This window comes from Vespa crabro, chromosome 24, assembly GCF_910589235.1.
Source record: "Vespa crabro chromosome 24, iyVesCrab1.2, whole genome shotgun sequence".
In the NCBI taxonomy this organism is placed as follows: Eukaryota; Metazoa; Arthropoda; class Insecta; order Hymenoptera; family Vespidae; genus Vespa; species Vespa crabro.
This window is the reverse complement of record NC_060978.1, coordinates 1,609,587-1,623,732: the sequence shown is the minus strand read 5'-3', so window position 1 is coordinate 1,623,732 and position 14,146 is coordinate 1,609,587. Positions and strand designations below refer to the sequence as shown.

The window sequence follows — 14,146 nt, the reverse complement described above, 5'->3', positions numbered from 1 at the left end:
AAAGAACAAAGTTAGCTCTTACGAAGTAATTCTTTTGAACCAGTTAGGAAGATGAACGACTTCGAACACGTATAGAGAGAGAGAGAGAGAGAGAGAGAGAGAGAGAGAGAGAAAAGAATGACGAAGATGAGGAATAAAATGAAAAAGAAGAGATGAAAGAAATGGCAGAAGAAAAATGGGAAAAAAGGGGGAAAGAAAAAAAAAAAATTAATTACACAACGCTATCTTACTTTGGATTCGCATTTTACTATGGACGCATATTATCATGGACGTACGAAAAGGTTCTCATTATTTTTTTTCTTTCTTTTATTTTTCTTTCTTTTTCTTTTTTTCTTATTTTTTTTTATTTTTTTTTCGTCATTTCCAAACGTCGCGAAAAATCTTACTTGACGTAAATCATGTTTGACGTCGAAATTCTTTTTCTTATTTTCATTTCAATTTTTAATTTGTATTTGACATTTAATTGTATATTTTAGACAGGTTTCTTTCGTGAGTCACGTTGCATTTTAATTATATTATATCGAATCCATCAACGTGACAATGAACTTCGAATATTTTCAATTAGCCTAATTATGATATTAGAAAATTGGCACAGGTTGAGAACCATTGCTCTTGCTATGGTGGCATCCTTTCGCCTGCGAATGAGAAGCTCATTGCACGAAGGCGAGGCCACTACCGATCGGTGTACCTTCTATCTGCTTACCCACATTAATCCTTCTTTCTTTTTCTTTTTCTTTTTCTTTTTCTTTTTCTTCCTCTTTTCCTTCTTTTCTTTTTCTCTCTTTTTTTTTTTTTTTTCACCGACAAACGCTCCGCATATCGCGTCGTCTATCCTTTATCCTTCGATCTTATACCCTTTTTTCTTGTTTTTTTTTCTTTTTTTTTCTTTTTTTTTTTTTTTTGGAAGATCATCAGAACTCTTTTCGATAGACTTTCGAATAATTTTTAATTCGCGATAAACGATTTAATTAAGTTTCTAAACAGCGACACGATATTGTATAATCAGATTTACAAAAATAAAAAGAAAATTTATTAATACATTTTTAACAAATCACGATATACACGATTGTATTTATATATTTTAATGGGTTTATCGAACGTAGAGAGAAAGTAACCAAGAACTTCACGTATGAATCTCAATATCATACATATCGTAAAAATACGTTTACGTACATTGAAATTATTATCGAAATTTATATAATTATTAGATAATAATAATTCGAAAATAATAATTTTTACGTTTGACAGTGAGAGGGCTATTGGATAGGGGGGGGGGGTGGATAGTGAGGATGTAAATTTTTTTTATTTTCCTTATTTTATTATTATTATTATTTTTGTTTTGTTTTTTTTTTTTTTTTTTTTTTTTATTCATTCAGAGATAGATATTTCCAGGATCGTTTATGATCCATATTTAATGTCCGACGTTGGTTACATTGGTTTTACATGATTTCACTCGAATAGCACGAAATGATAGCACGACCTCGATCGATCGTTCGTTCGTTCGTTCGTTGATTTTCATCTTCAAGAAGCGAGTCAGTGTACTTTTCTGTTCCGCTTTCCGTTCGAGTAACAGAAACCCGTTCTTAAAAGTTTCAACTTCATGAATATTCTTCGTAAAAGAATTAAAATGATCGTACACGATAGTTACGATAAATACGTAAATATATAATATATATATATATATATATATGAATAAATCTAATATATAATTTATTAAAAATAGAATGAATCGTATGGAAGGACAGTCAAAATACAAAGGAAAAGTCTAATCTTTCATAAGCCTTTGATTAACTTCGACTTTATTGGACTAAAGTGAAGTGAAAAAAAATAAAAAGAAAGAAAGAATAAGAAAAAATTTGTTGGAAATCAAAGACTTCATAATTTATAATTATACATTTATAATTATAAAATAAATCGTATGTAATGACTTCTACCATTATATATATATATATATATATATTTTTTTTTTTTCTATTTTTGGAAAATATCAAGGTGACTTTAATTTTGTTTAAATAAGAGCACAATAATCTTTTATAATGATATTAATGATATCACATAAATATCAATAATATATATATATATATATATGTATATCAATTTTAAATTGATTCTAATGAGTTAATGGTATATAATAAAACTAAAAGCGAGTATTAGGATAATGTTATTTTTTTACGAAAAGGAAAAAAGGAAAAAAGGAAAGAAGAGATAGGAAACAAAATCAAAAAAATCAAAAAAAAAAAAAAGAAAAAAAAAAGAAAAGAAATTTTCTTATATATCAGTATGAAGGATAATGTACACGAGGGTTGTACACGAAAGTACGTCGTACACGTAAGTACGTCGTACACGTATCTTCGACGCTTTTCAATTTTAAATTAGAAATTTCGAGATAGGAAAGTTTCCTCTATATTCTTTCTAACGGTCTCATGGAAAATGTCGAGCGTAAATAAATAAGTACACGTCGAGTTTGTAGTGGGACTTTGAAATGGAGGTCGGACGTACGAAGTCGTCCGTAACGTTTTAAGAAAGAGAGAGAGAGAGAGAGAGAGAGAGAGAAAAAAAATTCTAATTTCTAAAGTGAACGATAGACGAAAATTTGCGATCCTTCGAAAATCTTTGATACATTTTTTTTTTCCTTGATGCAAATCTCAAAAATCGAATTCTTTTTTTTTTTTTTTTATTTTTCTTTCATTCTTTCTTCTCACTTTATTTTTCCCGTTGGTACATATTAGAGTTACTTTTTATTCTTTTTTCTTTTTTTTTTCTTTTTTTTTTTTGTTTTTTGTTATTCTTTTTTTTCACAAGTAACACACGACAGACACGAATATTCTCTTGAGAATTTTCAATGAGCAAATTTTCGCGAGGATATGCGAAGGAATAACGAAGGAAGGAAGTGAATAAGTAAGTAAGTAGGTCAGTCGGTTAGAGATAAGAAAGAATGAGAGAGAGAGAGAGAGAGAGAGAGAGAGAGAGAGAGAGAGAGAGAGAGAGAGAGAGAAGAGTTTCGGTTTAGCGATATAAAAAAAAAAAGAAAAAAAAAGAAAGAGAGAGAGAGAGAGAGAGAGAGAGAAAAGAAAAATTAGAGAAGAGAATGACGACAAGGTCTCGATAGTCGCGAGACTTTCTCTGGACAAATTAAATTAGATTAGTTATGGCCTCTCGATTGTTAATTGACATTGTGAAAGATAGACCGGAAAGTATTTAATTGTTTCATCGGCGTGAAGCCACCGATTATAAGTAAAGTACGGTTATTTCGTAAATACGCGTTTTATTTTAATTAACGTAATCTTATTAATCGTTATATGTGTCCCCATTAAAAAAAAAAAAAAAAAAAAAAAAAAAAAAAAAAAAAAAAAGAAAAAAAAAGAAAAAGCAAAACAAAACAAAACAAAAGGGAACAAAATTAATTAATAATACACGTTTAGATGTTTGATAAGAAAAAAAATTGTTGTAATTACGTTCGATATTATCATACGTAATATTCCATAAGTTTTGATCGTTCTAATTTTTTTCAAGCGTTATACGTTAAAGGTCGTATATAATATTTGTATTATTATTATTATTATTATTATTTTTGCGATTTTATATCTATAAGTAAAATATAGTACTAGTTTCTTCTTCCTTTCGAGTAAGTAGGTAGGTAGATGAGAGCTACATATTCGACGTTTGAAATTCGTCGAGGCATGCGATCACTTGATCAACGACGAGGAACGAACTATAATAATTTCACTGGACGTCGTAGGCGATGTCAACGCAATGTGAGATTATATAAGTGAATTGCTCCTACAATCGTAGATATCGTTTCCTATTTCTCTCTTTCTTTTTCTCTCTCTCTCTCTCTCTCTCTCTCTCTCAGTCTCTCTGTCTGTCTGTCTGTCTCATTTGCTTTCTATTTTTTTTTTTCTCTGCTTTGTCGGATCATATAAGAAAATGATAGAAAAGAAAAATTATTTATATCGTTTTTATTTCAAACGTTAAACGTTAAAAGGCAGGACAATTGTTCGTTAAAAATAATACATGAAAGATATTTCATTTGTATTTGAGTAAAAATTTAATTAGATACACGTAATAGATAATTTTCGTACATCGAAATAATTCTCTTAAATTTTCTTTACGTCAATTTTCTTTATTTAATTATTATTGTTTTCTTTCTTCTCTTTTTTTTTTTTTTCTTGTTCTTTTTTTTTCTTTTTTTTTTTTTTTTTCCTTCTTTCATTTCCTTTCGACGCGTCGAGAGAACTCGACGTATTCTTCAATTAGAACGTAACATACGAGTTATTTATGCATTCTCTATTTAGAATGGCCGCTAAAATAGATAGAATTATTAAATGATAAAGATAATTGAACGTAAGTAAATATATAATAATTATTTAAATATACAATAGATATGTGATTTTGAAAAAGATAATAATAAAGATCAGTAATTATTTCAGAAAACGATTTATTAACAATAAACAAATAAACAAATAAATAAATATATATATATATATATATTATTTAAGAAAATTAATTTTATACAAAATTAGGAAGAAAAAGTTGACGGAAAATAATAAGAAAATATTTGGATATTAATTTTTATTATCCTTTTTCACGGAACACTTATTGAATTTACACGAGTAATACGAAAAAAAAAAAAAAAAAAGGAAAAAAAAAAGAACAGGTTAATTTAGATTAATCATCTAAAGTTTAATGGATATCGCATTGTAATCTTTCGAGTATAATAATTTTACGCTTACATATGCACGCTTACATACTTACATAGTCGAAGAGAATCCGTCAGAGTTTGGAGTTCGCGATCGTGACGTTACGTAAAAGAAATATCGTTTCTTTGCTTATTACTTCGTTCGTTGCGTTTCTCCGATTTCTTTTTTACCCTTTTTTTTCTTTTTTTTTTCCTCTCTCTTCTCTTTTCTTTTTCTCTTTCTCTTTCTTTTTTTTTTTTTTCTTTTTTCCGTCGATCCTCCATCGATCATATATATATATATATGATATTTAATATAGTGCAACGAATGTACTCTTGGATAATATCAATATTCGTTTAAAAGTTCTAAATCGAACGATATTCAAAATTGAAATAGAATTTTTACAAGTCAAAAGGAAAAATGCCTACCTTCGTTTCTTTAATCTTACATTTTATCTGAAAGAAGCAAATCTTTTTTCGCGATAGCGCGAAAATATTAATGTGCAATGGTTGAGGAAAGACGGCGGGCGTGGGCGAGTTGGGTGGGATATAATAGGAAAAGAAAGAAGAAAAAAGAAAAAGCAAAAAACAAAAAAAAAAAAGCAAGGGGAAAAAAGAAAAAGAATAAAAGTCGGAAGATGATACGATCTTTCTTCCGCCAAGGCATTTCCTTGCGCATATCAAAGTGACTTTTTAGAAAGGCTTCGAAACGAGTGATTAAATCGCTCGCCATATCTCTTTTAACGCTCTCTTTTTTTTCCCCCTCTTTTTCTTTTTCTTCTTCTTTTTTCTTTTCCTTTTTTTCTTTCTTTTTTCCCCCCTCCTTTTCTTTTTCACTTTTTTTCTTTTACTTTTTTTCTTTCTTTTTCTTTTTTTTCTGACGCGCGTGCTATTAAAGAGACCGTCTCGCACGGACGATCAAAAGTAAATACTTTTAAGTATTACTTTGATCTAGATTTCGAATAGTTCGATTTCATACCGAATTGCATTCACGATATTACTGTGTAAAAAATTTTACGATTTCCCCGTTTAATAGGTAGTAAATAGTAGTTGCTTGCTAAGAGAGAAATAAAATATCGACAAATCGAGAGATCAAGAGATCCGAATTGATCGAGTTGATCGAAGAGAGTTGTCGGTCGTTTAAATTTTTTTTCCTTACTTTTATTTCTTTTCTTTTTCTTTTTCTTTTTCTTTTTTTTTTTCTATATTCTTCATTTTCCTTTTTCTATTCGTCTTCAAGACAAACGCAAATTATTTTGTCTCACGTCTTATCGTAACGTCCTCTCTCTCTCTCTCTCTCTGTCTGTCTGTCTCTCTTTTTTTTTCTTTTTTTTTTTTACCCTTGATAAAAAATTATTCGTTAAATAGGTCGAATTTATTGACGTCGAATAAATTGTACGATTCAGAGATATTTACTTTATCGGTCCTTTACACGAGATTAGTTGTTTCTTTTTTTTGTTGTTTTTTTTTCTTTCCTTTTTTTTTTTTTCTTTCTCTTTGGCCGCTTTAATCATAAAACACTTCAATAAATATAATGTAATATAATATTTTGTTAATTTTTATAAATTCAATGGTTATAAATTTTTAATTTTATTTAATATCATCGTTAATAATAATATTAATTTAATAATATTAATGTTATTAAAAAATAGATTGAAATAGTTTGTTACTTATGTCGTATGAATGTAAGAAACAATCGAAGAAAATTGTTCATTTGGATTGGACGAAAAAAGAGAGGAAAAAAAAGAAGAAGAAAAAAAAAAACATAGTAATACATCCTAGAACGTGTTATAAGGAAAATCGTAAATGCGCAAAGATTTGCAATATTTCTTTTTTCTTCTTCTTTTTTCTTTTCTTTCTTTTTTTCCTTTCTTTTTTTATTAACGTACCACGACTTCGGATAATTATCTTAAGATATTATGCAATATTATGCTGCTCTGACGTAGAGAGGTAAACTTTTGAGAATTTTTTTTTTCTTTTTTTTTTTTTTTTGGAACATGGAAAAGTTTAAATCACGGATATTAATTCTTGAGAAAAGGACAATCGTCATTGGTCCATAGATAATTAGCGAGGACATTAAAATAATTTTTCAATTATTTTTATTTCTTTTTCTTTTCTTCTTCTTTTTTCTTTTTTCGTGTTTTTGTTTTCTTTTTATCCAATTCCCTTCTCGTGTATTTATTGCACTTATTATTCCGACGATTTATGATCACCAAAGTGCAATAATTACGCGGTACTTTTCGCTTTACATTCGAACGTATTACACTTTCTAAACGAGCTTAACATTTATAATTGATTTTATTTCGTTCAAAAGATTATAAATTTTATGTCGAGAAAAAGGGAGGAAGCGGAGTACACTGATCGATTTGATTATTACATATATATATATATAGTTTTTTTTTGTCTTTTATAGAAATTATTATTTTCTTTTCTTCCTTTGTTTTTCTTTTCTTCTCTTTTTTTTTTTTTTTTTCGTTTTATTTTCTTTACCCTTCCCTTAGAAAAATCACTTTCTCCTCGTTACGTTATTGTGACGACGTTTAAGTGTGGATAAGTAAAAAAAAAAAAAAAAAAAAAAAAAAGGAAAAATAGAAGGTTAACATATTTAAGGCACCACAGGAAATTTGCGGTGAGCTTTAGACGATAACGCTTTCAAGCGTTAAAAATGACGCTTTAAAATATTACGAACGTGAAACGTAAAGAAATCCAATATCCAGTTTAATGATAATAAAACTATGAAGTATCATGTCGATGGAAAACTGGTCCACCTGTTTGCTTTGATTTGCGGTGTTACCGAACGTGTTCATACGTATTACAAATATTAAATAATCACGTTTAAACGAACTTTCGCCATTTCTTTCCTTATCCCCCCCACCCCACCCCTGTAAAGTTTACAGAGAACGGGTTTTTTAATCGGTATGACGTGTGTGTGTGTGAGTTGTAGATAAATGTGAATTTCGATTGGAATTTATTATTATTTTTTTTTAATTCTTTCCTTACGTCGAACGAAATTTCTCTTCGCTTTATCTTCGTGATTTATATTCGAAAATATTATGCATTAATTTGAGAGAAGATCAAAAGAATGAAAGATAGAAAGAATTTTTAAGGTTCAATTGGCACGTACTTATGATACGTATGTTAGATATGTAATCAATTAACGCGAAATTTAACGCGAAATTTAACGCGAAATTTAACGTGTATCTTTTCATATTGATAACATTCGACGTGAATGTGAAATATTATTAAATTATATATATATATATATATATATATATATATATATATATATATATATATAATTAATCAAATAAATAAAAAATAATATAATAAAATATATAATTAATAAGTAAATAAAATAAATAAATAAATAAAATTACGAACATACGTATTCGACTTACTACATGGAATTTAAATTTATTATATAATATAAATTTATATCTATTAATGTGCCACTTATAAAATTATATGCCACTTATAAAATTATATGCCACTTATAAAATAATAAAATTAATTATAAAATTAATATGCCACGTATACCGGGTCCACGAAGGCGAACGCTATCACTGTCATTTCTGAGTAAAATCACGATTGTTATTACGTATTCTATCTCCTATCGGATGTTATATTTTTTGAAAAGAAAAAAAAAAAAAAAAAAAAATAAAAGAAAGAAAAAGAATGAGAACAAAAACTTCCATAAAATTTATAATAATATCTTCATACAGATTTGTTCAAATGATTTATCACGTATTATCTCTAATCATTTCATCCAACGTCAATGGAATAATAATAATAATTATAATAATAATAATAATAATAATAATAATAAAAGGAAAGAAAAAAGATCAATGCTTTGCTATTTTTCAATATTCGAGAATGATTGATATTAATTTTCAAGCGTTTCGTATCGGGAGATATACGTACGTATCGCGTAAGCGAAGATAAAAGTGAAATAATTCTTTCTATAGAAGGGAAAGAAATAGAGAGAGAGAGAGAGAGAGAGAGAGAGAGAGAGAGAAAGAAAAAATAGAGTAAAGAAACGGAGAGGAAAAATTCGATGGTTTCGTAACGAGGCCGAAAAAAAATAGAAAGAAATAAAAAAAGAAATAACCTTGACCTAATGGAATATATCCAAACATAATAGATCAGTGTCGACGATATTATACCAGTTTTTTTTATGTCATATACATATACATATCTGATCGTTATATATATATATATATATATATATATATATATATATATATATATATATATATATAAATACAAATGTTAACATTTGAATAAGATATTATACTCATTAGTTGCTTTATTCATTTCAACATTTTATTATTACAAAATGTCATAATGTATGTTGACCTTTCTCTTTTATTTTACAAAAGATATGAATTATTTTAAATGTTGACCTTGTTCTACCACTACCACTTATACTTTTACCATCTTCATTAGCATTAACTCCGAGCAAAGAGATATTTTTCTTTATGTCAATGTTCATGGCAAAGTCAATAAAATTGTAGCCATTTTTTGATAATAAAATATATTTAATAGAAGATTAAAGGATATTATTAAAGATATTTTATTTTTATATATATATATATATATAAAAATAAAATATCTTTAATAATATCCTTATATATATCCTTATATATATATATATATATATATATATATATATTATGGATGGCCAATTAACGAACCTATTTCGATGTCCTTGCGAATATACAATCGTTTAATATTTTATATTTCATTTTCGTTGCCATTGTCGTTAATTATTTATAAAGAGGTACAAGAAGAAAAGATAAAAAAAGGTGAATAAATAACAAGCAAAAAAAAATAAAAAAATAAAAAAATAAAGGATGTCTGTTGTAAAGCTCACATATAACATGAAGAAGTCTGTCTATCTCGTTAATTCTAAGCCCCCTGCCATGATAGTCGTCTACCTTGACTCTTGGACCTTGACATTGGAACTTTCGTATATTTATATTTATATATATATATATATATATATATATATATATATATATATATATATACACACAACAGACCGGTTTCTTCTAATTCTTCTTCACTGATTTAAATTTATTATATACGTTAACCAGCAAATTTTCATGCTCCATCCCTCTTTTATATCTTTCATTCTTCTTTTTTTTTTTTTTTTTTTTTCTTAGATTTCTTTGATAATTAAAGATAAAGAGAGAGAGAGAGAGAGAGAGAGGAAGGTTTTGTTTTTTCATGTCTTCTCTTAATTCGATTATAAAATCTCGAACTAAGCTCTAACTTCAATTACATCAATATATTTATCATTTTCTTACGTACGTTTAAATATCGCTTGTATATAAAATAATAATGAAGGTCATTTCTTTTTCTACGTATTTGTTTTCCCTTTTTTTTCTTCTTCTTTCTTTTTTGTCTCTCTCTCTCTCTCTCTCTCTCTCTCTCTCTCTCTCTTTTTTTTCTCCTTCAATAGTTTTTTTCTCTCTCACGTTTTTACAGGGGCAGCTGTGGCCTTCGGCGTCCTTCTGATCGTTATTGCCGCAATTTTAGCGGCTCTATTTCCTCAGTTGATAAATATCATCGTGAACAAGCAGATCGCATTGAAGGACGGTGGAAGGACTTATGGCTGGTGGAAAGCACCGCCTGTTATACCACGTTTGCACGTGTACATTTATAACGTCACGAATGCCGATGAATTCTTGAACAACGGCGAGAAACCAGTGTTAGACGAGCTCGGACCGTACGTTTATTCGCAGCACTGGGAGAAAGTTGAGATAAAGTTCAACGAAAATGATACGGTCAGCTATAAAATTCGAAAGCAATACGTTTTTACGCCGGTAAGTCGATTTATAAAGATTTCTTTTCTTTTTCTCTATCTTTCCTATTTTTTTTTTTTTTTTTTTTTTTCTATCTTCTCTTTCCTTTTCTTTTTTTTCCTTTTTTTTCTTTTTGATTTTTTCTTTCCTTCTTCCCCAACCCCCCCCCCCGTCCCGCACCCCACTCATTTGTTCGTTTCGTATCATAGAAATTTGTCAAGTATTTCAATGAACAACAATTGATATATTTTTATATTACTCGTATAATATTTTATTATATTTAATTTGTATTTGATTTATATTTAATATATATATATATATATATATATATATATATATATATATATATATATTTCATTTTGAACGACGATGAAGAATTTTATGCCGTGAAATATATAAAAGAGAGAAAGAAAATGGAATGGAAAGAAAAATTTATGAGTACCGATAACATTCGACGGAAATACGAATCGAGATAATATCTGTCGGTTTAAGGAAATTTTTATAATTAATTTTTATTTATAAATAATAATTAATTTGATAACGAGATGATTTGAAATCTGTTGTCAACGACAAAATACCTCTTTTCGTATTATTATTTAACTAAGCTCTCTCGTGTATTCACTTTCCGACGTCTGATCTTTCGATCTACGTAAATATTACAGACGGAATAAATATAAAAGTCAAATTGACTTTTCTTCTACTTCTTCTTTTTCTTCTTCTTCTTCGGAAAAAAAAAGAAAAAGAAAAAAAAGCCAAGAAAAAGAAAAGAATTAATTCTCTTTGCGCATTATGAATTAATATCATTATATGAATATTTATTGATTGAACGTTCATCTTGAATGTAGAAAATACAAGAAGGAAGAAGAAGAAGAAGAAAAAAAAAAAATCAGAAAAAACGAACTTAAACTTTATATTTCTTGGAAAGATCATGCGAGTCGTCACCGTTCTGTCATTGACGACGAACCGGAATCTGTGGTTTTAATTAATCACCGAGTCTTACTTTCTTCTCTCTCTCTCTCTCTCTCTCTTTTTTATTTTATTTTTTTTTTGTTTCTTTACCACATCTCATCGTCCTTTTGAACGACGGACCTTATGACCTTAGACATCGTGGAACGTATCGTACGATTTCTCTTCCTTCAAATGAAACTTCATCTTTTGTCTTCTTGAAAATGATCAAAACGCAGATTATTATTCTTAGAAGATTTATAGATCGTAAAAGTCATTATATGATTGCCACTTGAAAGATCAATATCTACATACTTGAATCTTATTTCTGCTACTTGAAACTGATAATATCTAACAGTATTAATGATATATTCGATCATATTATATATAATTGCAAATCATATGTTTACGATAGTAATTTTGATTTTTGATTTAATTTTGTTTTTTTTTTTTTTTGTTTGCTTTTGTTTCTTTTTTTTTTTTTCGATTACATACCTACGTAAGAGTAGATATAAATCAATTTATCATTCAATTCTTTTCATGTTTTATTAAATTACAATTAATATATATATATATATATATATATATATATATATATATAAATGTAGCTATACTTACGTTTAAGAGTTGAAAAGAATTTGCATTAGTTTTCTTTATTTTATAATAACTGCACAGTTACGTTATCATAAATACTGCCAATAAACATATCAGTGTATTACATACGACATAGAAAATAATTAAATAATAATGGTTCTAATGTAGTTCACGATTTATAATGTTGAAAACATTTCGTCATTAGATTATCGATCGTAATATTTTTCATTTATAATTATTCCATTTCTACACATGTAAGAGTTTTCAATATAACGAACGTTGTAAGAAACTTAAAAGAAGGTCTATGAAACCATGCGAAGGTAACATGCATAATAAACGTTCAAGAAACTTTCACCAATGACGAAGGTGATAACTCTATACGAGTTTACCTGTGAAGTAATTGCGATTAAAATTTATATATGTATCTGAAAGTATATCATTGATTTTCATTGATCATGCTAGTTTCAAAATATTCGGAAAAAAAACAAAAAAAAAAAAAAAAAAAAAAAAGAAAAAAAAATTACATAACTTTTATGATAATAACTTCGAGTTTCTTTTCTTTTTTTCTTCTTTTTCTTTAGTTTTTTCTTTTTTTTTCCTTCTAATCACACACGCACGTAAGAGTAGATATGATAATAATAATAATTTATTATTTAATTTTTCTCATGTTTCATTAAATTATTATTGAAATCAATTAGAATTGCAATAGATTATATTTTCTAGTTATATAGTAGAAGAAAAGAATCTTGAAATGCAATACCGATCGTGTCGCGGGATCAAGGACGTGACAAAAGATTATTATTTGCAAGAATCAATAAAATGGCGATATAAGAAGGAGGAAAAGGAGGAGAAAAGTAAACATAAAAGTGTATAATTGATTTTTACACGTTCGTGGATTCGGATTTATGTTTGTTATATTGATTAGCAATTAATAAGTTGCATAAATTTTCTTTCTTTTTTCCCCCTGTTTTTCTTTTTTACTTTTGCGATCGAAAAACGAGACGACAAACGAGAATAGAAAAAAAAATAAAAATAAATATATATATATAAATAAGTATGTACATATTTGTCTTTTTTTGTTTCATTTTTTTCTTTTTCTTTTTTTTTTTTTTGGAATTTTTTTCTTTGTTTTTACGATCATTTCGAAAACGTCGACTCTTTCTGTATTTTCCACGAATACGAAACGAGACGTCGATATTTTCACGATACGAAAGAGAATCTCTAAAAACCTTTTAACTCTTTTCACTCGCGTTATATCCTTTTACTTAAGAAAAGTTGAAGAATAAATTTTCAAGATATCTATCAGTAAATATGTACACACATATACACACACATATGCATGTATACATAGAGAAAGAGAGAGAGAGAGAGAGAGAGATACGTACGATATATTTGCATTTACATTACACATTACAGATTTCCACGTGCGGACGTTTTTTTCGTTTCATAAAAGATGTTGTTTCATTTTTTCAAGCGCGTTTTATTAAAATGGGTAAAACCAAAAAAAAAAAAAAGAAATAGAAAAAGAAGAAGAAGAAAGAAAGAAAAGGTCGTGACATTCGTGATTTAATATGACTCATTTATATCGAAACGAATAAATCTTGATTCCTCCTTGATACTCTCTTATTAAACATTTATTTCTTATTAATTGATTTCTTTTTCTCGATCGAAGAACAACGAATCAATGAGAGACATTATAGATCTATAAATGACAGGAGTAATGAGAAAGAAAAAGAAAAAAGGAAAAAAAAAAAGAAAAAAGAAGAAGAGTAAAAAAAACAACAGATACGGATGATAGTATCGATATTGAATTTGTCATCTTAATGATTTTTCATCTTTCAAACGAATATATAATATTGCGATATAATAAAATGAAATCCAATGAATTTTCCAGTAGATAATACTTGATTAATTCAGACAAGATGTCTTCTTGATGTTAACAATTCAATACTGCACGTAATATGTCATGCATCAGCACGGAAAATAACTATTTGTATTGTCAAGATAATCACTAAAGATGGAATAGGACATTGATTTAAATTTATATTTCTCATAGATAGTATTTTTTTTTGTGTTTTTTCCCCCTCGTATTCCGATATTTTCCCATTGTCCTCTTTTTATG

General features: G+C 27.6%; 1 protein-coding gene across 1 annotated transcript in view; it reads left to right on the top strand.

Moving 5' to 3' along the window:
- LOC124432289 (scavenger receptor class B member 1) overlaps nucleotides 1–14,146 on the top strand; it is a 37,960-nt gene that overhangs the window by 16,123 nt on the left and 7,691 nt on the right. The window contains exon 4 of the mRNA XM_046981091.1: nucleotides 10,169–10,506. Coding sequence (XP_046837047.1) covers nucleotides 10,169–10,506 — 338 coding nt within the window. The remainder of the gene's footprint in view (nucleotides 1–10,168; nucleotides 10,507–14,146) is intronic.